We start from the raw sequence: 24,047 nt of genomic DNA on the forward strand, positions 1-24,047 counted from the left end.
CAGGTCCTTTGTAAGTACGTGCAGTGTGAATAGCGCACACACACGCACACAGACACACACGGACAAGAATCTCCGCACCGTCACACACTCGTTGAGGAGCAAGCGGTTGCGTGACGCGGTTGGCATGCAAGGAATCCCTCCTGGATGCGTTCGCAGACAAACAATCCCTCCAGAAGCGAACATACGAGCGGGAAGTGGCATGACAACTGGAGGGGAATGACGCGTGATAGCAACGTTCTATTCCTGCATAAGTGCTCTGTAAGGAAGGCAGGGAGCCCCCCTCCGAAATCCCTGCCAAATGTAGGCGTCAGCAAACTGTGTCCTAGTTGGTCCTGTGTCACATTTCAGACAATCCCTAGTTTCAGCATTACTGGACCACCAAACAAAGGGGAACTTTCTATGGAAAATGCAGCCCTGTGCGACTAAAGCTCTGTGGGCACGAGCTCGCCACCAAACAAGGGGCAGCAATCTATTTGGCTTTTGTCTCTGTCATCCCCACGCACCAGCCGGCAGTCTTTTACCCTCCTCTGTCAGCGAGGAAGAGTGATCCATGGTGGCCATTAGCTGGCCTGAAGGCTCATTAAGATCGCGATCACTCAACGGCCGCCCGTCGTGATCCGAGTCTGTTAATGAATCAGCGGGAAGTGTCAGCTCCAGTACATCTTTTAGTGCCTCATCATTACTGGAGCTGGAAGGTGCCACCGTGACGAGGAGAGCGCTTTTTCAAACTCGAGCCCTTTTTATGAGGAGTCAATAGAGGGAATCAGCTACTAGCTAGTCACGAAAAAACAACTAGGCTATACAGTATAACTCTATGCTATTAAACGGTCGGCCATAGGACCAAATCTGGCCCGGTAATGAGACTATACTGGCACCCGTGTTCAATTCAAAGCTTGGGAGACAAACATTTTTTCAGCAAAGTCCTAAAAACAATAGAGTGCTTCTAATGTATGGAGGAACTTGGACCACTGTAAACGATTGGCAGATCCTTGCATTTGAACCTTGCTAGCAAATATAGAACCCTGGGATCCAAACTTGTGATTTACAAAACCCAAAACCAGTGAAGTTGGCACGTTGTATAAATCGTAAATAAAAACAAAATACAATGATTTGCAAATCATTTTCAACTTATGTTCAATGAATAGACTGCAAAGACAATATACTTAACGTTAGGACTCGTAAACTTTATTTTTTGCAAACATTAGCTCATTTGGAATTTGATGCATGCCACATGTTTCAAAAAAGCTGGCACAAGTGGCAAATAAGACTGAGAAAGTTTAGGAATGCTCATCAAACACTTATTTGGAGCATCCCACAGGTGGACAGGCTAAATGAGAACAGGTGGGTGCCATGATTGGGTCTAAAACCTGCTTCTGTGATATGCTCAGTCTTTCACAAACAAGGATGGGGCGAGGGTCACCACTTTGTGAACAAATGCATGAGCAAATTGTTGAACAGTTTAAGAACAACATTTCTCAATGAGCTATTGCAAGGAATTTAGAGATTTCACCATGTACGGGCCGTTATATCAAAAGTTTCAGAAAATCTGGAAAAATCACTGCACGTAAGCGGCAACGCCCGCGAACTTCGATCCCTCAGGCGGTACTACATCAAAAAGCGACATTAGTGTGTAAAGGATATCACCACATGGGCTCAGGAACAATTCAGAAAACCACTGTCAGTAACCATAGTTAGTCGCTACATCTGCATATGCAAAGCGAAAACCATTTATCAACAACACCCAGAAACGTTGCCGGCTTCACTGAGCCCAAGCTCATCTAAGATGGACTGATGGAAAGTGAAAAAAGTGTTCTGTGGTCTGACGAGTCCACATTTCAAATTTTTGGGAAACTGTGGAAGTCGTGTCCTCCGGAACAAAGAGGAAAATTACCCTCCAGACTGTTATAGGTGCAAATTTGAAAAGCCAGCATCTGTGCTGGTTGTCGGGGTGTATTAATGCCCAAAGCAGTGGTTCTTAACCTGGGTTCGGTGAGTCTGCCTCAGGGGTTCGGTGGAGCCTTTGCTACGGAGGTAAAGACACATCCGACTTATCGTGTAAATAAAAAGTTCTCCCTATCAGCGTATTATGGATACCCCCAAACAATGTTCCATCTGATTTGCAGGTTGTTTAATTGATCAATTTGAAACTTTTACTAGCAGACTGCAAAGGAAGAGAATACATTATATGAAAAAGTACAGTTTACACAGTACAGTACATATTTTGTACAATTAACCACTAAATGGTAACACCTTAATAAGTTTTTCAACTTGTTTGAATTGGGGTCCATGCTAATCAATTCATGGTAATGTGTTTAAGGTGTGTAATTTGTTGAGTTCATGCTCTGTGTTGGTTTTGTTCTTTGAACAATGTGATGTTCATGCATGGTTCATTTTGTGCACCAGTAAAAAAACATTTGACTTTTTCTTGAATATGAAAAAAAAAAAATTAAATACATTTTTCACTAAAGAAAGGTTCGGTGAATGCCCATATGAAACTGGTGGGGTTCGGTACCTCCAACAAGGTTAAGAACCACTGGCCCAAGGCATGGTTAAGTTACACATCTGTGAAAGCACCATTAATACTGAAAGGTTTTGGAGCAACATATGTGGCCATCCAAGCATTGTCTTTTTCATGGACGCCCCTGCTTATTTCCAATACCAAGCCACATTCTGCATGTGTTACAACAGCGTGGCTTTGTAGTAAAAGAGTGCGGGTTCTAGACTAGCCTGCTTCTAGTAAAAGAGTGCGGGTACTAGACTGGCCTGCCTGTAGTCCAGACCTGTCTCCCATTGAAAATGTGTGGCGCATTATGAAGCGTAAAATACCACAACTTTAGCTGTACATCAAGCAAGAATAGGAAAGAATTCCACCTGAAAAGCTCCAAAAATTGGTCTTTAATTTCCCAAACGTTTACTGAGTGTTGTTAAAAGGAAAGGCTATGTAACACAGTGGTAAAATGCCCCTGTGCCAACTTTTTTGCAATATGTTGCTGCCATTGAATTCTAAGTGAATGATAATTTGCAAAATATAATTACATTTCTCAGTTTGAACATGAAATATCTTGTCTTTGCAGTCTATTCAATTGAATATAAGTTGAAAAGGATTTGCAGAGCATTGTATTCTGTTTTCATTTACGATGTACACAACGTGCCAACTTCACTGGTTTGGGGTTTTGTACACACTAGTGATTTAGGGCTATATAAGTAAACATTGATTGATTGATTGATAACAGAGTCATCCTTCAAGGCACCACTTCAAGTCTCCACCTTTTTTAGTAATAGGATTTATGTAACCAAAGTTTTGCTGCAGTTTCTTTACTTCCGATGCAGTCCGTAGTCATTTGTTCAACTTCTTTATTTGTACTAGTGGTTTTCTTTAAGATTCCATTTTTGGTCCTCTCTTTTCATCATCTGGGCTATTCAACTGGTGGCCTGAGAGTTCAGTTATGAATAAAAAACTGCAGCAGATTCCTAAAAGAACTACAGTGCTGTCATAGACATGATTTTTGACTCGCACTTTTACAGAAGGTCCTCAAAAAAAGCAGAGAGCTCCTGTAACTGACAAAATAAATAGACCAAAATCAAATGTCTATTGTGGAGGACGCCTGTTCAACGGAATATACAAAATAAGACTAATAGTGAAAGGAAAAGTCCGCCTCCTGGGTTCTTATCTTTCTGGAAATGTGGCCCCCAAAACAATTTACTCGAATATCTCATGTCCACGCTATTTTATATAATGACAATTAGTGGAGACAAGGTACATTTCATTAGGAACACCTGCACAAACAATACAATAGCTACATTGAAACTTCTGCTATTATACTGAAAATGCATGGTCATTGCTAACCTGACATTGATGCGTATTATAGCTAGGAGCGTACGCTTACTTGTTGCAGTGGTGTTTGAGGTGCTTCTTGTAGCCGTCGTCCTGGAGCATGTGCTCCGGGTTGTGCTTCCGTAACCACTCGGCCTTGTGGATGTCAAAGGAGCTGGACTGGGTCTTCATCTTCTTACCCTTCCTGCCTCGAGGAACTGGGGCTGAGAGGCCTGGCGGAAGAGGACAAACGATCACAACGGCTCTCCTGCATTGTGATCTAATATTTTGAGTTTGGTTAGCTGTGCTGTGTTCAAGGACAGGGGGACAAAGTAGGACACCGCAACTCTTAACATTATCAGTGAAGCTGATAAAAGCTGATTGGAAAGATTTAATTGAATCAATTTAAAACATTTATAAAAATTTATCGTTTGACAGAACTAGGATCTTATTAGGGAGTATTTTATGTGGGTAATGCAATAAAACTATAAATACAATTTTTGTGAATTTGCAGGGTCTCAAATGATAAATTGCAAAAGTGTTGGGATCTTCCAGTGCACAATATGCGACCTTTAAGGACAATGAATATTTTATACCCAAGTGATTCTGCAGCTCCTTGGTACGTCCGTCTTCCGCGGGTGCGATCAGGTCCCACATGAAGCTTTTGATTTTGTCATCCCCGCGGTAATGCACCAGACAGTAGGCCAGCAACGCCCTGCAGATGGACTCCACATCCCAGTCGGTCAGCTGCTTCTTAAAACGCCCGTGAGTCAGGATGTCCTTCCATCGGCCCCACCTGGACGTCGATAATGAGACACGTTAGCTTTAAATTCACATGTGTGTGCTAAATATAATTGGTAAGCACGTTTGAATGACCATACCCATACACCAGCAGGTTCTTCTCCACTCTGAAACATTCAGTGCGTCCGTAGCTGTTGGGCCGGTCGTGGGTTCGCCGGAGTTTGGGTTTGGTGTCGTCGCTGTCGCTGTCGCCCTCGGAGAGCTCCGCCAGCTCGTCCTTGGTGGAGCTGAAGGGCCTCGTCTGCTTTCTGACGCGTGGGGTGTCGATCACCAGGCTGTTCTGTAGAAACAAGACAAATATTCTCAATGGTTAGGCTCTAAATGTAAATAGTAAACTCACTTCTTCTTTTCTTGAAAAATAGACCACTTAAAACCACTTTCTTTACAAATACCCACAAACAATAATCCTGCCTTCTCATTTAAAAGTATACCGGTGAAGGCAGATGTCTCCGCTCTGTTTGTGGTTCATTTTTCAGAGGGAGTTTATCCTAGCCTCTGTCACTCTAAAACAGGGCTATTCAACTGGCAGTTAAGGGGCCAAATCCGGCTCACAAGTTGAGTTAAAAACTTGGGAGACAAACATTTTTGCAGCAAATTCCTAAAAACACTGAGGTGTTCCTGTTGTATAGAGGAACGTGGACCACTGTAAACATCTTTAAAAACATTTTAACCTTGCTTGCAAACATAGAACTTTGGGGGTCAAACTTGTGATTTACAAAACTGAGGCGTTCCTCGTGGCACTCCTTTAAGACCTCTCCTTTTTGGCTGTTTCACATTTTTTGGGAAATGTTATTTGTGTAACCAAAGTGTTGCCGGAGCTTTTTTATTTTATTTTTTTTAGTTCAGATGCAGTCATTTGTTCAACATCTTTAGCTATACTATTGGTGTTCCTCAAGGTTCCATTTTAGGTCCTCTTTTTTTTTATCATTTGAGCTATCAACTGGCGGCCGGCGAGTTCAGTTCAAAAAAACTGACTCACATTTTTTGCAGCAGAATGTTTATAAACACTTAAAGCAGGTGTTCTTAACATTTTCGACCCCAGGGCCCAACTTTTTCACTGATTGATGGATTGAAACTTTTATTAGTATATTGCACAGTACAGTACATATTCCGTACAATTGACCACTGAATGGTAACACCCGAAAAAGTTAATCAACTTGTTTAAAATCGGGTTCCACGTTAATCAATTCATGGTAACTACTGAGGGTGTTGGGGCCCACTTAAATATCAATATTGACTTAGTAATATTACTGTTGATTTTAACTGTTTTCAATAATTATATCTAACTTACTTACAGTTTAATAAGATAAACATTGTCAAATTATATGAAACTATGTGTTAATCACAAAGACTATTACCAAGGATTAGGTCGGACTGACAAACATAAATACATATCAAATATACTGCAAAAGAAGGGATTTGTATAAACTGATTCAAACAAAATTTACATACAATTACACAATGCTAAAAAAAAATCCATTCTAACTAAAACCACAATTTTTTTTAAACTAAACTGTAAATAAAATTAAAGTGCAAATTAAAATACAGCTTCACCAATTTAGTCGAAAGTTTTACTTATCCTCGTTTTCTTGCCACCGTATAAAAAAACTGTCTTTGTAGTGAGTGAATATTTTAGCTTCAGTAGAAAGCTAAAACGAGTGTTTCTAATCTGTTTACTTAATTATTTATTTTGTTAACACACAGATTTTAAATACTGATGAACTGATTGAACAACTTACTCTGCCGTTCACCATTTCCATATCGACGTCAGCCTTTTTCGCCCACTTGTCCCAGAAGTTGGGGTCATCCAGAGATATGTCTGTGCGGTTTCCAGATGCCACAAAACTGGCCTGAAAGAAGACCATGTCGGAAAATCTTAAAAATCCATATTTCTGTTCGATGCGATCGTGGTCAATCATTACAAACAGTGGCCAGCGTGCCATTCTAAGAATATATAGTCCTTATTGTAATGTCACAACATCAAAAATGTTTAATGCATGCTGCATTACCTTGGCAAAGGTGGACCCTCGCCCCTCTGACTCGATGGTAATGGTCTTGGTCCTGCGCTGGAGGATCTGGTCAATGTCCTCCTCACAGAACTTGGCCCCTTCGTCCTCCTCGTCCATAATGGCACCGTAGGCCCCTCGTCGCAGCAAATCCTCGATTTCCTTCTTGGACAGCTGTTGCTGGACGGCCTGGGACAAAGGGAAATATGTTTATATCTAGGCAGCATTGGATTTCTTGCTCAAGGACACTGATTTCCCTGAATGTCTAATGTTGCTCGAGCAGTTTTTTTTCCCATTGAACAGCGACCGTCTATGAAAGTCTTTTACTTTGGCTTGCACTCGACCACTCAGTGCTACGGGAGAGCATGAATGGCTTCGATTGGTGCCTTTTTGTTGAAAGAACCTTGATATTGTTCCGACTAATGCTTTAAAGCAGCACTACACCGATCTACTCAAGAGTTCACAGAATTGAACTGATTCAAGGTTACCTTCTGAAATGGATGTCATTATATATTGAGCGGTTACAAACACTCTTGACAATAAATCCTATTTAATTTCCACCACTCACCCCTGCACCGGTGCTTCCTCCCAAGCTGTTATCTCGGCCGCTCATGCTCTGCAACACGGCTTTGTCCAGACCCAGCTTGAGGCTGGCGCGATCGAACATCTCCCGCTCATACGAGTTCCTGGTGATCAGCCGGTACACCTTGACAGCCTTGTTCTGACCAATCCGGTGGCAGCGGGCCTGCGCCTGTCGGGTTGAAGAGGAGCTTAGTACTGCTATGGCGTTTTTTGTTGTTGTTTTTGTCCTGTCCAGCTTACTAAGGCAAGTCGTATTGTTGATGAAGATGCCCATATCGGCTGTACAAATTTACTTTATTAAAGAAAAGTGTGGGATACTTCTATTGTTGCCTCAATTGTAAATGACTGGATTTATATTATTATTTGACGAAGCCAGTCCAGAGCAGGAGGGAATAGAAAGAGAAAAAAAGTAAGACAGAGGGGGAAATTGCAGGGACATGACAGAGCGACGACAACAACAACAGAACAAACTCAGCAAGTAGGATATGTACAAATATGATGGTTAAAGTGATAGCAAAGAAGCAGTTAGTGAAATAAATAATACAAAAATGACAATGAGCATTATTACACTACAAATGGAGCATTACAAATACCAATAGAAATAGCACTATTGATAATGATAAATAACAATAATTACCTCTTTTATCAACAATACAATTGTTTCAAATGCAACATTATGTATACATAATGATTTTTGAAATACAAAAGAAAGCAGATAAATGGAGGGGAAGAAAGCGAAGCCAACTATATCAGTGAAGTGAAGTGAATTATATTTATATAGCGCTTTTCTCAAGTGACTCAAAGCGCTTTACATACTGAAACCCAATATCTAAGTTACATTTAAACCAGTGTTGGTGGCACTGGGAGCAGGTGGGTAAAGTGTCTTGCCCAAGGACACAACGGCAGTGACTAGGATGGCGGAAGCGGGAATCGAACCTGCAACCCTCAAGTTGCTGGCACGGCCACTCTACCAACCGAGCTATGCCGCCCTTAACCTTGTAGATTTTTATAGTTACAATAGGTTAGGCTTTGTCAGTGTGCCATGTGTTACCCAGTTTCCCCTAGGGCAACAACATTAATATGTTTGATGAAACGTGATTATATGCATGAGTGTATGTATGTATATGTACAGTATATATATATATATATATATATATATATATATATATATATATATATATATATATATATATATATATATATATATATATATATATATATGTATATGTATATGTATGCTTGTACAGTGAATGTATATGGACAGTATGTTTCTGCTTTGGCGGTTTTAACTTGATGCCGTCTTACCTGCAAGTCGTTTTGAGGGTTCCAGTCAGAGTCAAAGATGATACAGGTGTCCGCCGCCGTGAGGTTGATGCCGAGGCCGCCGGCTCGTGTGCACAGGAGGAAAACAAAGCGGTCCGAGTCAGGCTTGCTGAAGCGGTCAATGGCCGCCTGACGCAGGTTCCCACGGACGCGACCGTCTATCCGCTCGTACAAGTACCTGCCAAGACCCAGGAGTCACTCGTTACAATGTTAGCAAACTCACTAGCCACAGTATTCAGATGTAAAATGCTCATTCGACCTCAATACGAGAGATAATTTTTCCACATTTCCACTTTTGAGTCAAACCAACAGGTGGTGCCAACCATGTTTGTGTGTGAACTTTTCTTCCTGTCATTCAAACACTAGTGACTTGGTGTGATTTAGCTGAGCCACGACGCTGGTTTTATTTTTAGACAATGTTCATGAATGAAGCAGAATCAAACAACTGTGACAAATATGATGACCAAAATACGATTTAAGTAACACGAGAAAAATATCTCTGTTTCGCACTTATTTTGCAGTCATTTTTCAAAAATACAAGCATTGTTGGTATAAAAAACGTATTTTCTAAATATATTTTTTAAATTTTACTTACAAAAATCCCAGAACTTTTATCAGTCTAATAAAATAAAATACAATCCATTAAAATACTTAAGATATACAGCTGCAAAGCAATTGAGATGACATACCTATACAATACCTATTAAAAAAACAATAAAATAATAATTTAAGCAACAACAGTATTTATGATAGCTTAAAACCCAAACAATATTCTTAAAAATATGTATATTGCAAAAATAAAGCTTTTTATTTATTTTTTTAATCAATGCAAATTATGAATTGATTTAGAATTGGGATGAATACAAATCTAGATTTTGATGCGAATTGATTTTTTGAGCACTCCTATTAAATAGTACAGTAGTCTCTCATTTATCGCTGTTAATTGGTTCTCGAAATGACCGTGTTAAACAAATTTCTGTGAAGATCATCAATCAAATAGTTTCAGGACGAGAGCTAAAAAACAAGAAAAGTTTATTATCTTTTAAGTTTGTTTTTCAACATTATGAGAGCCCTTTAGTCATGAAATAAAACCATTGAGTCCCCATTACACTCTTTTAATCCCATATAGTAATGTTTCCTAAAGCTTCGCTAATCAGTGGGGACGATATTGAACAGTGTGCTCTAATTGGTTTGGTCTCCTCGTAATTTAGGGCAAAAATTTTGAATATGCGATGCCTTTATAATATGTGAAGCGCGATATGGTAAGGGACAACTGTATATTATTTTGTAGTATATTTTTTCCACTAAAAAACAGTCCGAAAAATACGGTTTGGCCTTTATTTGTGGTCAGTCCAATGCATGGCATCAAATTACTTTTCTCCAAGAGTTTTTATTCCTGTCATTCACAACAGCCGTGCTTTGATACTAATTTTAATGATAATGTTGCTCAACGAAGCTGAGTCTAAACTGTTGAGCAGCTAAGAAATTGTCGTTACCCTGCGTAATGACAATAAAGCTGATTCTGATTCTAAAATTAATTTTAAAAAACATTAAAGAAAAAAAATAGAATTTTGTCCAAATACAGAAAAACAGACATTGTATGATAATCAGTGTTGTCTTACAGTATATTCAGGCCAATAGATGTAGTGTGTCTTACAGTTACCTTCTCTGAATGAGGTAGTCTTCCAAGATGTCCAGACATCGCACCATTTGGGAGAAGATGAGCACCTTGTGGCCGCCGGCCTTCATTTTCGGCAGTAGTTTGTCGATGAGGACGAGCTTCCCGGCGGACTGCACCATGGCTTGTAAGTGAAAGTCCAATGCAGCCGGGCTGTAAACCTCCCTGAAGTCCTCTAAGATCTTTTCTTCTGCCCCTAACAAGTGGATAAAGTAGCATTAACCACATGGCTTTTTATATCAAAGTCTAAAGTCCAGGTTTTGGAATGACAGAACTCACGGTCATCAATAATTAGTGATGGCTCAAACTGTACTGAAGCATCTATGCATTATGAAAAATAGGGAATAAAAACGTTTGGTTGCATTCACCTGATCACTGATTGTATAACAACCTGTGCCACCTTTCAGATCACCATTTGCAGTTAAAGGGGAACATTATCACCAGACCTACGTAAGCGTCAATATATACCTTGATGGTGCAGAAAAAAGACCATCTATTTTTTTAACCGATTTCCGAACTCAAAATGGGTGAATTTTGGCGAATTAAACGCCTTTCTGTTTATCGCGCTGGAAGCGATGACGTCAGAATGTGACGTCGCCGAGGTAACACACCTACCATTTTCATTTTCAACACATTAAAAACACGGGGTCTCAGCTCTGTTATTTTCCGTTTTTTTGACTATTTTTTGGAACCTTGGAGACATCATGCCTCGACAGGGTTTTGTCGGAGGGTGTAACAACACTAACAGGGAGGGATTGAAGTTGCACCACTGGCCTGAAGATGCGAAAGTGTCTGCCGCCAGACCCCCATTGAATGTGCCAGAGTGTCTCCACATTTGACCGGCAATGCTAAGGCAGACATGGCACAGAGAAGTATGGATAACCTGCAGATGCATTTGCAACGATAGTCAATGAAATCACAAAGGTGAGTTTTGTTGATGTTGACTGCCAGCTAATCGATGCTAACATGCTACGCTAATCGATGCTAACATGCTATTTACCGGCGGTGCTAAAGCAGACATGGAACAGAGATGTATGGATAACCAGTAGATGCATTTGCAACCATATTACGTTTCCTTCCACCCACATTTAATGCGAAAAAAACACTTACCAATCGACGGATTTAAGTTGCTCCAGTGTCAAAAGATGCGAAAGTCCTGATCGTTTTGTCCGAACATTTTACCGGCGATGCTAACGCAGCTATTTCGGCCATGCTATGGCTATGAATAGCGTCAATAGCTATCCGCTCAATAGCTTCAGTTTCTTCTTCAATATTTTCATACTCCAACCATCTGTTTCAATACATGCGTAATCTGTTGAATCGCTTAAGTCGCTGAAATCCGAGTTTGAATCTGAGCTAATGTCACTATATCTTGCTGTGCTATTCCCATTGTTTGTTCACATTGGCAGCACTGTGTGACGTCACAGGGAGATGGCCAGTGTCTTGGCAGAGAGCCGAAAAAAAGGCACTTTAAAGCTTTATTTAGGGATATTCCGAGACCGGTAAAATTTTGAAAAAACGTCAAAAAAATACAACAAGCCACTTGGGAACTGATTTTTATTGTTTTTAACTCTTTTGAAATTGTGATAATGTTCCCCTTTAAGGAAAAGGAGCATATACAGTCAAAATAAATTGCGTGATTAATATGCATATATGGTTATTGTGATAATCTTTTGTGATTTATCACATGCGTTCACTCTTTTTTTTTTTGATAGCCTAAATAAACTAACAATTGTATTTGCCAACTATTCATTTTATTTGCAAATCAAACATGGTGATTTTTTTTAAACCAGTAGATGGCAGAGGACAATTGTGAAACACCAACACAGTATCAGTGCAGTGTCAATACATCTAGTGAGTGTACCATACACTCACTGAAAACCATCACTATCAATAACATCACCCGCTGTGTACTTCCACCTTTGTCCACACTGCCTCCATTCTTGCTCATAGTCTGGATACCTCACGCATCGACTGCTGCAAGTTCTTCCTTTTTGGTCTCCTCCAGAAGTCTCTCCATAAGCTCCAACTGGTCCATGAATCTGCTGCCCGGCTTACAACCAGAGCCCTCTCATTCCATCACTTTATGCTCCTCTTACAGAAACTTCACTGGCTCCTGGTCAGGCATGTAATTGACCTTAAACTCCTTCTTTATACTTTTAAAGCTATCCACAACCTCACCCCTCCTTGTTCATCTGATCCCCTCCTCATCGCTACACAAACCCATTCCCTCAAGTCCTCCTCTTGAATCCACCTCGCTCAATCCACTTTTTACCACTTTAAACGCTTTACTTATTCAAATCCAGACTCAAACCCTAACTGTTGAAGAGTTCGTATTCACTCTAACTGCTTTTACACTCTTGTTGCTTTGATCCTTTCTGTGTTATCGTTATCTGTGTCTTGTAAGGTATATTGGATTTTCAGAAAGGTGCTTGCATATAAATGTTTAATTCTATTTTCTTTTTTATTATAATAATAAAGTGTGCTAGCATCTATTTGACTATTAGAAGTTACAAGTCAGCTTGTATTTATTATTTTTTGTTTATTTTTTATTTGAATTTTACATTTTGAAAATGTTTAATAAATGTGTGTTCTGCTAACTTCATTCATTTGTTTACCTCCACTCACATAAATACAGTGGAGGACTGACAAGAGGGGTTGCCTCTGTTTCTTAAATTCTGCTAGTATTAGCTCAAAAGGTTATGGGCACATTTTGATTAAAATTACAAATCATGTAAGAAATTGAATAAGGAACCAGTGTTTACATCTTGGGGCTGATCTGGGTCACCGTCTGAATTTAAGTTTGGTTTTTTAAATGATTCTTTATTATTGGCAGATAGAGGAACTGAGACATTTCTTAGTTTTTATTTATGTGTTCATAAGTCATTTTGACATGTTTTCTTTAATTAGTTAAAATTTAAAAGTCACCGTCTAAATTCAAATTTTTTTTTTTTAATGATTCTTTATTATTGGCAAATAGGGCTTGTACTCTGAGTATTTTTCTAGCCTTTATTTATGTGTTCAAAATGTATTTTAACATGCTTTTATTAATTAGTTAACATTAGTATTTTAATTTTGGGGTTGCAAGTAACATTGTTATTTTAATGCATTTGTTTATTTTTTCAATTCATGTATTTGTTAATATTTAACTGACTTGTAAGAGTTATAATACCCTGTAATTTAATGTAGTATACCTCCCTCATCAAAATATACATGAAAGAGGTAAAATGTGTGTATGTATGTGTTATATATATATCTATCTATCATATATATATATATATATATATATATATATATATATATATATATATATATATATATATATATATATATAATGTTATCTGTCTATCTGTGTTGGCCCTGCGTTTAGGTGACGACTTGTCCAGCGCCCCCGCGACCCCAAAAAGGAAATAAGCGGTAGAAATGGATGGATGGATGGATGTATATATATATATATATATGTGTGTGTATATATGTGTGTGTATATATATATATATATATATATATATATATATATATATATATATATATAATATATACATATCTTAGTATAATGCAGTGCAGGTCCACACTACTGCAAGCTACAAAAAAACTAAATAGGTTTATTATCTTTTTAACAACGCCAGTAAAAAAAGGCCTTCCTTGCAAACAGAGAAGTAAACCACTGTGTGACAGGGCTAAATTAAACAAATTCATATTAATGTTGAATCATGTCATTAAACTATGCACTTTTGTTGAGTGTAATTTGTACGCATTCACTAAAGCCAACACAGTAGGAGTGTGGGATATGTTCTGTTAATAAAAAGAAATACACACAGTACTAATCTCGCTAATGGTTTAACTTGAAAATATGCAAACAAATCAAGGGGATTTGATCTAAAGATCTGTAGCAAGTGAGCACCTTCATCCGCTCAATTAAGAAAGCCCACACACAGAAATCCTTACCTTTAATGAGGTAGGGGTGGTTGCAGCATTTTCTCAGCTCCATCATGGTGTTGACCAGGTTGGGCATGTTGGACTGGCCGGCACCTTTGGCCAGAAAAGAGAAGTTCTTCTCCAGGATGGCGCGGTAGTACTTCTTCTGGATGTTTGTGAGCTCCACCTCAATGATGGTTTCCTCCTTGGGCGCAAGCTTCTTTTCCACGTCCTCCTTTAAGCGCCGCAGCATCATTGGCTTCAGGATGCCTTGGAGCTTTTGCACCTGTTCGCCAATAGAAGGATTACAATTTAAGCAAGACACATTTTATAACGATATTACGTTAAACAGAAATGAAGCCACAAAGTTGTAAAGGTGGGTACACAACGCCTGTAATTGTTTAGTACTGTGTCTGCTCACAAGAAGAACTTGACGCAAGTGGATTTTTTTTTACGCCCATGCTTCCCAAATAATAAAAATTCCAAGTAAAATTAATTTGACATTCGCAAACCTTATTTTCACATTCTTACAGTCCCATACAGGGCCTGATCTACTGTGATCTAAATACCATGCATTAAACAACTTGACCACCCGATTGAAATTAGGTTTTGGTTTGTAATATGCCATGGAGTCACTCATTTATGGCAAATTCATGTTATGCTCTTATTCCCGTGACATTTTGCAATGCTTTAAAACATGCAGCACACATGTACCACTTTATATGGGCATTTTAGAGAAGCAGTCCTGCAGCGCATTTACAATCGGTGCCCACTTTTTAGCACACTGAAGATGCGCTCATGGAAGACGTTAGAACCTAGCAAGCGCGCGCAGAAATGTTCCAGATGCAAAAAAAATGCATATTGCAAGATGTTTTTTTTCCACATATATGAATGTTACAAAAACAAACAAACACCAAAATGCATTCAACTTAATTTGTTTATTAAACCAGCTCCTTAAGTCATCTAACAGCTATATAAATGTATAATGCTTTATAGACATGTGTAATATTTCTATTCTGAGTGTTAGACAAGCCTCCTCTCTTCCTGTTTTTAAATCTCTCTTAAAAACATACTTTTATTCCTTGGCTTTTAACACTGAGTGATAGCCATCCTACAATGGCGCCCCATTATACACATGCTGTGAACCCGTTTTTATGTTTTATTTATTTTGTATTATGTTCTGTTTGTGTTGTGTTGTGTTGTTTGCTCGGTTCTCGTATTATCTTTTAACCTGCCCATTGTACAGCACTTTGGCTACCCCTGTGGTAAATTCTAAATGTGCTTTATAAATAAAGTTGATTTGATTTGGTTTGATTTTTGACAGTCCATATATATGGACAAGCATACGAAGGACGGGGCTGCAACGCGATCGCCTCCCACCATACCTTTTTATGCCAAATTGCTAGTTTGCACGTCCTTTCTAGATATAATAGGTAAAGATGCAAAACAGTGGCTGCAGAACGGGCTTGGTCTTGATAAATCACACTGACAGACACGCTTGCAGAGAATCTATAAATTATTTCTAATTGACCACATTTTTCAACGTTTACCGGTCCCACTAGGCACACCAATAAGCTTTTTCACAGTAAAATCCTGTTAGGAGGTCACCATTTGCTATATTTGTTATATTGTTCTTTCATGAGAAAATACACATTAAAAAACACATAAAATGTGCCAAATTGTAGCCAAAGGCTAATGTCCATCTGCAATCCCAGCAGGTTGATTGCATATAGTATACAGGGTTTCCCCTTAATGTAACTGAATATGGCGCACCACCACAGTAAATTCATGGCCGCCACACCTTGAAAGTAAGGTTTGTTTTTTTCCATAAATACATATTAAAGTAATATTATGTATTGTAGTCTCCAGAAGAAGCCATGCAAATTCTGACGCATTTTTAAATTTCACTGCCAATTGAATGATAACAACTGGTCCAATTCAAACATGTTTTACCTCCCATGGAAACACTTTTATCTCTGTGCTTCCCCAGGAAAACAACAACACCTCCTCATTCTTCCAAATACACTTTCAGGCATGGACGGTGTGTTTGATAAAAATAAAAACACTTAATTGGCCCTAGTGTGTGAATGTGAGTGTGAATGTTGTCTATCTGTGTTGGCCCTGTGATGAGGTGGCGACTTGTCCAGGGTGTACCCCATCTTCCGCCCGATTGTAGCTGAGATAGGCACCAGCGCCCCCCGCGACCCCAAAAGGGAATAAGCGGTAGAAAATGAATGGATTGATGAAAAACCACACAAGCATAAAACAATACAACAGCAGGTTGCTACAGTATGAATGGATATTTAAATAGCCTATTATGTGTCCACTATTGACAAGCGATGTACCAAAACGGTGACTTTTTTGGAGAAAAAGACCAACTGGAGCAGAAGCACCAAGGAAGTCATGCTCGCTGCAGCTCACTTTTCGTCAGGGACATTGAGGGACAGAAGTAGTCTCTAAACACGACTACATTTTATATTAACACAAGAAAAAGATGCTAGATTCGTTGCTAGTCATTTAAAAAAAAAAATAATAATAATAAGTCTTTAGACATTTTTTTAATTTTCAACAAAGTACATTGTGCAAGCAGCAACATTTGAAAATATGGCATAGCGATATAAAAAAATATGTTAATACAAATTAATAAAAGCAGTTTCGTTTTTAAATGTATGTATACCTTTTTGAGGGATTTTATAGAAAATCATATCACAGCAAATTATACATCAATGTCATGGTGGCCACGCCCCTAACCATCGCCCTACAGGAATTTTGGCAGTATAGGGGAAACCCTGGATCATACCATCTACCTGCCACTCCACTTCATCTCCGTAATATCGCTAAAATTCGCTCCATTTTGTCCACTAAAGACGCCGAGATCATTATCCATGCGTTTGTTACGTCTCGTCTCGATTACTGTAACGTATTATTTTCGGGTCTCCCCATGTCTAGCATTAAAAGATTACAGTTGGTACAAAATGCGGCTGCTAGACTTTTGACAAGAACAAGAAAGTTTGATCATATTACGCCTGTACTGGCTCACCTGCACTGGCTTCCTGTGCACTTAAGATGTGACTTTAAGGTTTTACTACTTACGTATAAAATACTACACGGTCTAGCTCCAGCCTATCTTGCCGATTGTATTGTACCGTATGTCCCGGCAAGAAATCTGCGTTCAAAAGACTCCGGCGTATTAGTGATTCCTAGAGCTCAAAAAAAGTCTGCGGGCTATAGAGCGTTTTCCGTTCGGGCTCCAGTACTCTGGAATGCCCTCCCGGTAACAGTTCGAGATGCTACCTCAGTAGAAGCATTTAAGTCTCACCTTAAAACTCATCTGTATACTCTAGCCTTTACATAGACCTCCTTTTTAGACCAGTTGATCTGCCGCTTCTTTTCTTTCTCCTATGTCCCCCCCTCCCTTGTGGAGGGGGTCCGGTCCGATGACCATGGATGAAGTACTGGCTGTCCAGAGTCGAGACCCAGGATGGACCGCTCGTCGGGACCCAGGATGGACCGCTCGCCTGTATCGGTTGGGGACATCTCTACGCTGCTGATCCGCTTGAGATGGTTTCCTGTGGACGGGACTCTCGCTGCTGTCTTGGATCCGCTTGAACTGAACTCTCGCGGCTGTGTTGGAGCCACTATGGATTGAACTTTCACAGTATCATGTTAGACCCGCTCGACATCCATTGCTTTCGGTCCCCTAGAGGGGGGGGGGTTGCCCACATCTGAGGTCCTCTCCAAGGTTTCTCATAGTCAGCATTGTCACTGGCGTCCCACTGGATGTGAATTCTCCCTGCCCACTGGGTGTGAGTTTTCCTTGCCCTTTTGTGGGTTCTTCCGAGGATGTTGTAGTCGTAATGATTTGTGCAGTCCTTTGAGACATTTGTGATTTGGGGCTATATAAATAAACATTGATTGATTGATTGACTGAAAAAAAAGTCATTAATCCACTAATTATGATGAGTTGCATATTTCATGAACTTATTTTTTGCTGTATTTATCTGCCACAGGTGGAAGGCCGGTCTGTGAAAATAATGCTGACGTTTAACCGGTCCTTGGTGCAAAAAAGGTTGGGGACCCCTTTGCTAAATGGATTGTGCTCCTCATTTACACACTGAAGAGACAATCCTCAGCACAGAAATTTAGGAGAACAGCTGTACATGCATTATAAATTTTGCACATGTATTAATACATGCAACAATTTTGTGATTAGGTCCACAGTGTCATATTGATGCAGTAAATTATTTATTAGTTGATCGTAGTGCTTCAGAGACAAGCGTAACATTAAACTATAATAAAATTTTTATTATGAGCGCTAATTACTAACTTTATGGCTACAACGTGAAAAAAAAAAACTAAGTACCCAATGTCATGTACAGAAACATCTGGTCTGATAATTACTATAATTAATCCATGTAGTGTTACACCGCTAGTTGATAGTCCTATAATGACAGGCAATGTGTCCACATACTTATCGGGAGGCGGCTACAGTGTGTCTGTGTGTGTTGGACAAAATTGTTAAACTCATTAACAAAAGTTCTCCTTTATGGTCATGCGCATCTGCAGACTTACCTGCTCTTCGGTCTTGAGGTCTCCAAACTCCTGCATGAAGGTGCTTTCTGACGGGAAACGTGCCGGCTCCAGGAAGTGGAGTAGACTGAAGAGCTCCTCCACGGTATTCTGAAGAGGAGTACCCGTCAACAGGACCTTGTGCTCCTAAAAAAAGGAAGCATGGGCGATTAACGTTGGTGTGAATTACAAATGAGCAGAGTTTATGATCCTTGGAAGGATTCATTGGTTTATTATTGTTAGCATTTACTGTTTTATTACGAAGGTGGAAGGTTAAAGACACTGCTTGGTTGTGACCAACAGAGAAACTGTTGAGTCGGTCTTAACTAATTTGTGATCAAAAGAAGAACAACGTCCTCTAGTACATCCATGCAGAACTCCACTAAAGCATTATTCTGTTCTCTGGACAGTCGCGTGAAAACAGGAGTATAGAGGGAGGGATTCTCCCAATTGTCAGTCTAACTAAGCTAGCAAAGTGATAAGACATGGATACTTTGGCAAACCCTAATATATTACTGAAATGAATAATGATATTTTCTAAGCAACTAAAATGTAAATAAAAAAAATATTTAAGAAATAAATGCATGACACAAGGAACCTCCAAAAGGTCAAAAGCACCAAAAGTTGTTTGGACGCACTAAGTACGGCCATTATTGTTGCATCAGTACTTATACAACAGCACTAGGTCTCAGTATGGCTGTGGGAACACATCACTTTGCCCCAGTTAAGCATGAGTAATTTTACTTTAAGTTTGTTTTTATTGTATTTGTCTGTCACACAGTGGTTTTCTTCTCTTTATGCATTTGTAACAGTTATTAATATTAAAATGTCACATACAATTTTGGCAATTTGAAATTCGACACAAATTAAATTGAAAAAAACTTGTATGTTGAACAGCTATTATCATAAATATCAATCTTTTTGCATTATCTTTTTTATGTGACAGTCAAGGATGGTAAAACAAAGTTTTTTTATAAGTATTACTGTACAGCAAACAACATTTTATTTGTTTGTAGTTTACTTCATTTTCCATGTGAAAAATATTTTTAGAATTAAAACAACCTTTAAGTCAAACAGCCTTAATCAATAGACCAAGTCATTTAGTATAGTGCATGGCATCAGATTCTGGGCCCGCATACACAAGACTCCTGAGGCCTAGCATCGCTGAACCTATACACAATTGATCTGATTACATGAACTAAAAAAAATAGTTGCATGGATCTGTTTGAAACCAGCATTTTAAAATCACAGGTAAAAACTTTAATTAGATTTTTTAAATTTTTAAAAGATGTGAATAACATAGATACCTATTTAAATAGCTTAGTTTTATTAAAAAAAAAAAAAGTTATTCTATTTTACTAACAAATGCAATAATGCAGCATTTAATATAAAGTGGCCATAAAAATAAATACATTGGCCATAATAAACATTTAATTAATCATGAGGTGGCGACTTGTCCAGGGTGTACCCCGCCCTGCACCCGATTGCAGCTCAGATAGGCTCCAGCACCCCCCCACCCTGAAAGGGATAAGCGGTAGAAAAATGGATGGATGGATATATCCATAAATAGTCATTCTTCACTTAAAAATAAACATAAATCTGTCAAGTTTCCATTTACTTTAGGTTGTTAAATAAAAATTTGCATTTTCACATGCAATTTTTCTCAATGGACAAGAAGAATGATGTACTGGTACATCATAATTTTAATTATAATATAACTCCTAAGGGCAAAGCCTGCCTCTGTGTTTAAAAACTAATGATGCCTCTGTTTCTAACTTCAACCAAAGGTCCTTGAATACATCACAGTTATGGGCAATGATATGCAAAGGTGAAACTTGTAGATAACTCTCCTATACAGCCACAAATAAATGTATATCTAAACTATCTTCCATTACCAAATCCTTGTAAGAAAATGCTAGTGCTGTGTGTAAATGCTTAAAAGTGACCTTTAATGACGTTACGACGTCGGTGTCAGGTTTATGCTATCGGGGGGGGGAACAAAATTACATATTTTGAATGGCGGTAAAAAAAAAAAAAAAAGTGCATCCCCATCCAACGCCCCTACATTTGGTCAAAGGACCGTAACTGAGGTTTCGACTTACAAGATTCATAAGTTTAAAGCCCTCCAGCAACTTGCAGTTCTTGTTCTTGAGGCGGTGGGCCTCGTCGATGATGACGCAGCGCCACTCGATGGCGTTGAGCTCGGGGCAGCCGCCCAGGATCATCTCGAATGTAGTGATGACCGCCTGGAACTTGTAGGCACCTCGCATCACGCGGCCCTTAGAACAACAACAGAAAGACAAACGCAGGTTGAAACATATTTTTTTTTAAATGTGCTAACTTCTAGTGGATTTCCTCTCCAACCTAATAATGGCACATCTGCAGAATGAAAGCAAAGTCGCTGGTGAGACCTAACAGCCGTCTCCCACTTGATTGTTTAGCTGTCAGCACGCACGAGGAAGCGTCGACTCAATCCGCCTCTGCATTTGTAACCATCGCCTTGACAACAGGCCTCTCGGGGCCACTCAGTTATATAGCGGCCTCCTCCTCCTCCTACAACAACAGACGGCTTCAGAAGAGCCTGAGACGTCCTGACAGAAAAGCTTCCCCTAAGAGCACGCCGTGACATCGCGGTGCTGCCGCCAGGGAGGCTTGTGAGGTAGCGGCTTGGTTCTGCTCTTCCAGCCCTTGCCATTAATTTCTCTACGTGCTCACCGCCCTTAAACCGCTTAACATCACATTGAAAAATATACTTAGCAGCCCACTAAATATTGGATTAGTGTAGGGCAATTGAACTAAATTGTTCTGGGGGACACATTTTGAAGAGATAACCGAACATCTCCCTCAATTATTATTCTTTTCCATATAATGTCAAAGCCACTGTAGTCAAAGATCCTGAATATGAAAAGGACTGCTCTGCTGTGTCGAGGGACCTCCTACCAAAAAGATTTGAGTCAAAGATCCTCCATATGCCAAGAAGCACTCATTTGCTTTTAAGAACATACTGCAAGAGAAAACAAAGTTATAGATCCTGACAGGAGTGCTCAATTTTCACAGTTCTACTGCAAAAAAGGACAAAGATATTCTGTATGACAAGAGTTCTGTGTTGTTTTAAAGTACCTATTGCAAAAAATGATAGTCGAAAAGATGTGAAGTGAAGTGAATTATATTTATATACCGCTTTTCTCTAGTGACTCAAAGCGCTTTGAATAGTGAAACCCAATATCTAAGTTACATTTAAACCAGTGTGGGTGGCACTGGGGGCAGGTGGGTAAAGTGTCTTGCCCAAGGACACAACGGCAGTGACTAGGATGGCTGAAGCAGGAATCGAACCTGCAACCCTCAAGTTGCTGGCACGGCCGCTCTACCAACTGATCCTCTATATGACAAGACTGGAAAAAAAAGTAATCAGAGCTTCCATATGTGACTTGTTTTTTAAGAAGCTACTGGCAAAAATGCTGGTCTTAGATTTTAAAAGCTCTCTGTTGCTTTTAAGAACATACTGCAAGACAAACAAAACAACCTGGTAATCAGAGATCCTATCTGTAACAGCAGCGCTCCTTTTTGACAAGACAGCACAACCTAAAATCTATTGTCACAGATTCTTTATACGACAGGGGCACTCTTTTTTTTTTTAAGAATCTACTGCAAAAACACTACTCAAAGATATTTAATGACAGCATTTTTAAGGATTTAATGGCAAGAAATGTAAAGTTCCTATATGTTACCTTCAGGCAAAAATGCTGGTCCAAGTTCCTTTAAATAACAAAAAGTGCTCTGTTGCTTTTAATAACATACTGCAAACAAACAAACAAACAAAAAAACACAATGGTAATCAATGATTCTAAATGGGACAAGAGCACTATTTTTTCACCTCTGTACTGCAAAATAAATTGTCAAGCGATTCTTAATATGGTACCCATTGCAAAAATGCTCGTCAAAGTTCCTCTACACGACAGGACTGCTTAGCTTATCTAAGGACAAATTCCAAAACCAAGAGTCAAAGATTCTATATATAAGAGAAATTGTGTTTTTTTAGGAACCTCCTGCAAAAGTGCAAGTCAAATATCTTCAATATGGCAGAAACATTCCTCTGCTTTTAAAGGACAAACAATTCATTCTGCTGCTTTTAAGGCAAACCAATGTAAACAAAGTTCCTATATGTGAAGGAGCAGTCGCTTGTTTTAAGAACTTACCATCAAAAATGCTGTTTTAAGACCTTTTATATGTCAAAAAGCACTGTTATTTTTAAGAACAGACTGCAAAAAACAGTGTTAATCAAAGATACAACCTCACAACGCCACTGGAAAAAAAATTGTCAGAGATCCTCAATATGACAGGAGTGCAATGCTGTTTTTAAAGTACTCACTGCATTAATACTAGTCAAATATCCTCTATATGCCAGGACTGCTCAGATTTTAAGGACAAACTGTAAAACCAAGAGTGAAACATCCTCTCTATAACAAGAGTTTGTCTTTAGGACCCTGCAATAAAATAGTGTGTCTAAGATCCTCTGTATGACAGTACTGCAAACATTCGGGTCAAACATCGTCTATATGACAAGCATGCTCTGCTGCTTTTTACAATCTGTTGCACAAATCCTAGAGTTTTGAAATGAATTCATGATAGTCTGACGCTATTGATGAGAATACTGGGCCACTTTCAGGTTTCAGGTAGGCTATCTGCGAATTTACCTGCGCGTCCCTGAAGTGCATCTCGTACTGCTGCAGCATCTGCCTGCTGACCATGCTGCCGTGGTACACTATGACGTTCAGGTAGGTCCAGGTGCGGAACTCCCGCTCCCAGTTTGCTATGGTGGAGAGTGGGGCGATGATGAGGAATGGTGCCTTGATGCCCACCCGGTGGATCTCCTCCAGGAAGGTGATGGACTGGATCGTCTTTCCCAGGCCCATCTCGTCCGCAAGGATGCAATTTCGCCTGAAGACAAGAGGGGTGGAGGGAGTTTTGTTCATTCCCTTGATGTTTGGAGGGAGTGGGCGGCTTCAAGCACATGATAAAACAGATAGGGGGATAAAAATAACGACGCGGCGGTGCAAAAAAGGATATTAAAAGATTGAGGAGAGCAGAGAGCATCAAGAGAGGAGCTACGTAATCAAGACTCCTCCGCGCTCTTCCAGGGGAGCACTTATGGAGCTGTCCGTATGATGCTGATATTCCCACTGGCCTCTTAAGCAGACTTCCACTGCTGATGGATCACACTGTGTAGGCTCACACACAAAACTTCATCAAATGTGAGACAAGCTGATTGTTACAACTGATTAACACCTACATTCAAGGAACTACAGAGTCGCCTATAGGCCCTGTTTACACTGCACACCAAATCTTGATTTTTTTGCTC

At 39.5% G+C, this 24,047-nt stretch overlaps 1 protein-coding gene and 1 non-coding gene across 14 annotated transcripts in view; both read right to left on the minus strand.

Annotated features, from left to right (window-relative positions):
• The window catches only part of chd9 (chromodomain helicase DNA binding protein 9), a 211,538-nt gene that overhangs the window by 31,019 nt on the left and 156,472 nt on the right, over positions 1 to 24,047 (minus strand). For all 13 annotated transcript variants that reach the window (XM_061877078.1, XM_061877090.1, XM_061877086.1 and 10 more), the window contains 12 exons: positions 23,383 to 23,626; positions 20,791 to 20,967; positions 18,692 to 18,835; positions 14,150 to 14,405; positions 10,190 to 10,400; positions 8,509 to 8,704; positions 7,190 to 7,372; positions 6,625 to 6,810; positions 6,355 to 6,465; positions 4,696 to 4,895; positions 4,411 to 4,610; positions 3,888 to 4,047 (listed from right to left, as the gene is read on the minus strand). In XM_061877078.1, coding sequence (XP_061733062.1) covers positions 3,888 to 4,047; positions 4,411 to 4,610; positions 4,696 to 4,895; positions 6,355 to 6,465; positions 6,625 to 6,810; positions 7,190 to 7,372; positions 8,509 to 8,704; positions 10,190 to 10,400; positions 14,150 to 14,405; positions 18,692 to 18,835; positions 20,791 to 20,967; positions 23,383 to 23,626 — 2,268 coding nt within the window. The remainder of the gene's footprint in view (positions 1 to 3,887; positions 4,048 to 4,410; positions 4,611 to 4,695; positions 4,896 to 6,354; positions 6,466 to 6,624; positions 6,811 to 7,189; positions 7,373 to 8,508; positions 8,705 to 10,189; positions 10,401 to 14,149; positions 14,406 to 18,691; positions 18,836 to 20,790; positions 20,968 to 23,382; positions 23,627 to 24,047) is intronic.
• On the minus strand, positions 6,866 to 7,011 carry LOC133548367 (small nucleolar RNA SNORA16B/SNORA16A family). Its single transcript, XR_009805899.1, has one exon. It is a non-coding gene; the product is annotated as a small nucleolar RNA SNORA16B/SNORA16A family (small nucleolar RNA).

Source organism: Nerophis ophidion, linkage group LG02, assembly GCF_033978795.1.
Source record: "Nerophis ophidion isolate RoL-2023_Sa linkage group LG02, RoL_Noph_v1.0, whole genome shotgun sequence".
NCBI lineage: Eukaryota > Metazoa > Chordata > Actinopteri > Syngnathiformes > Syngnathidae > Nerophis > Nerophis ophidion.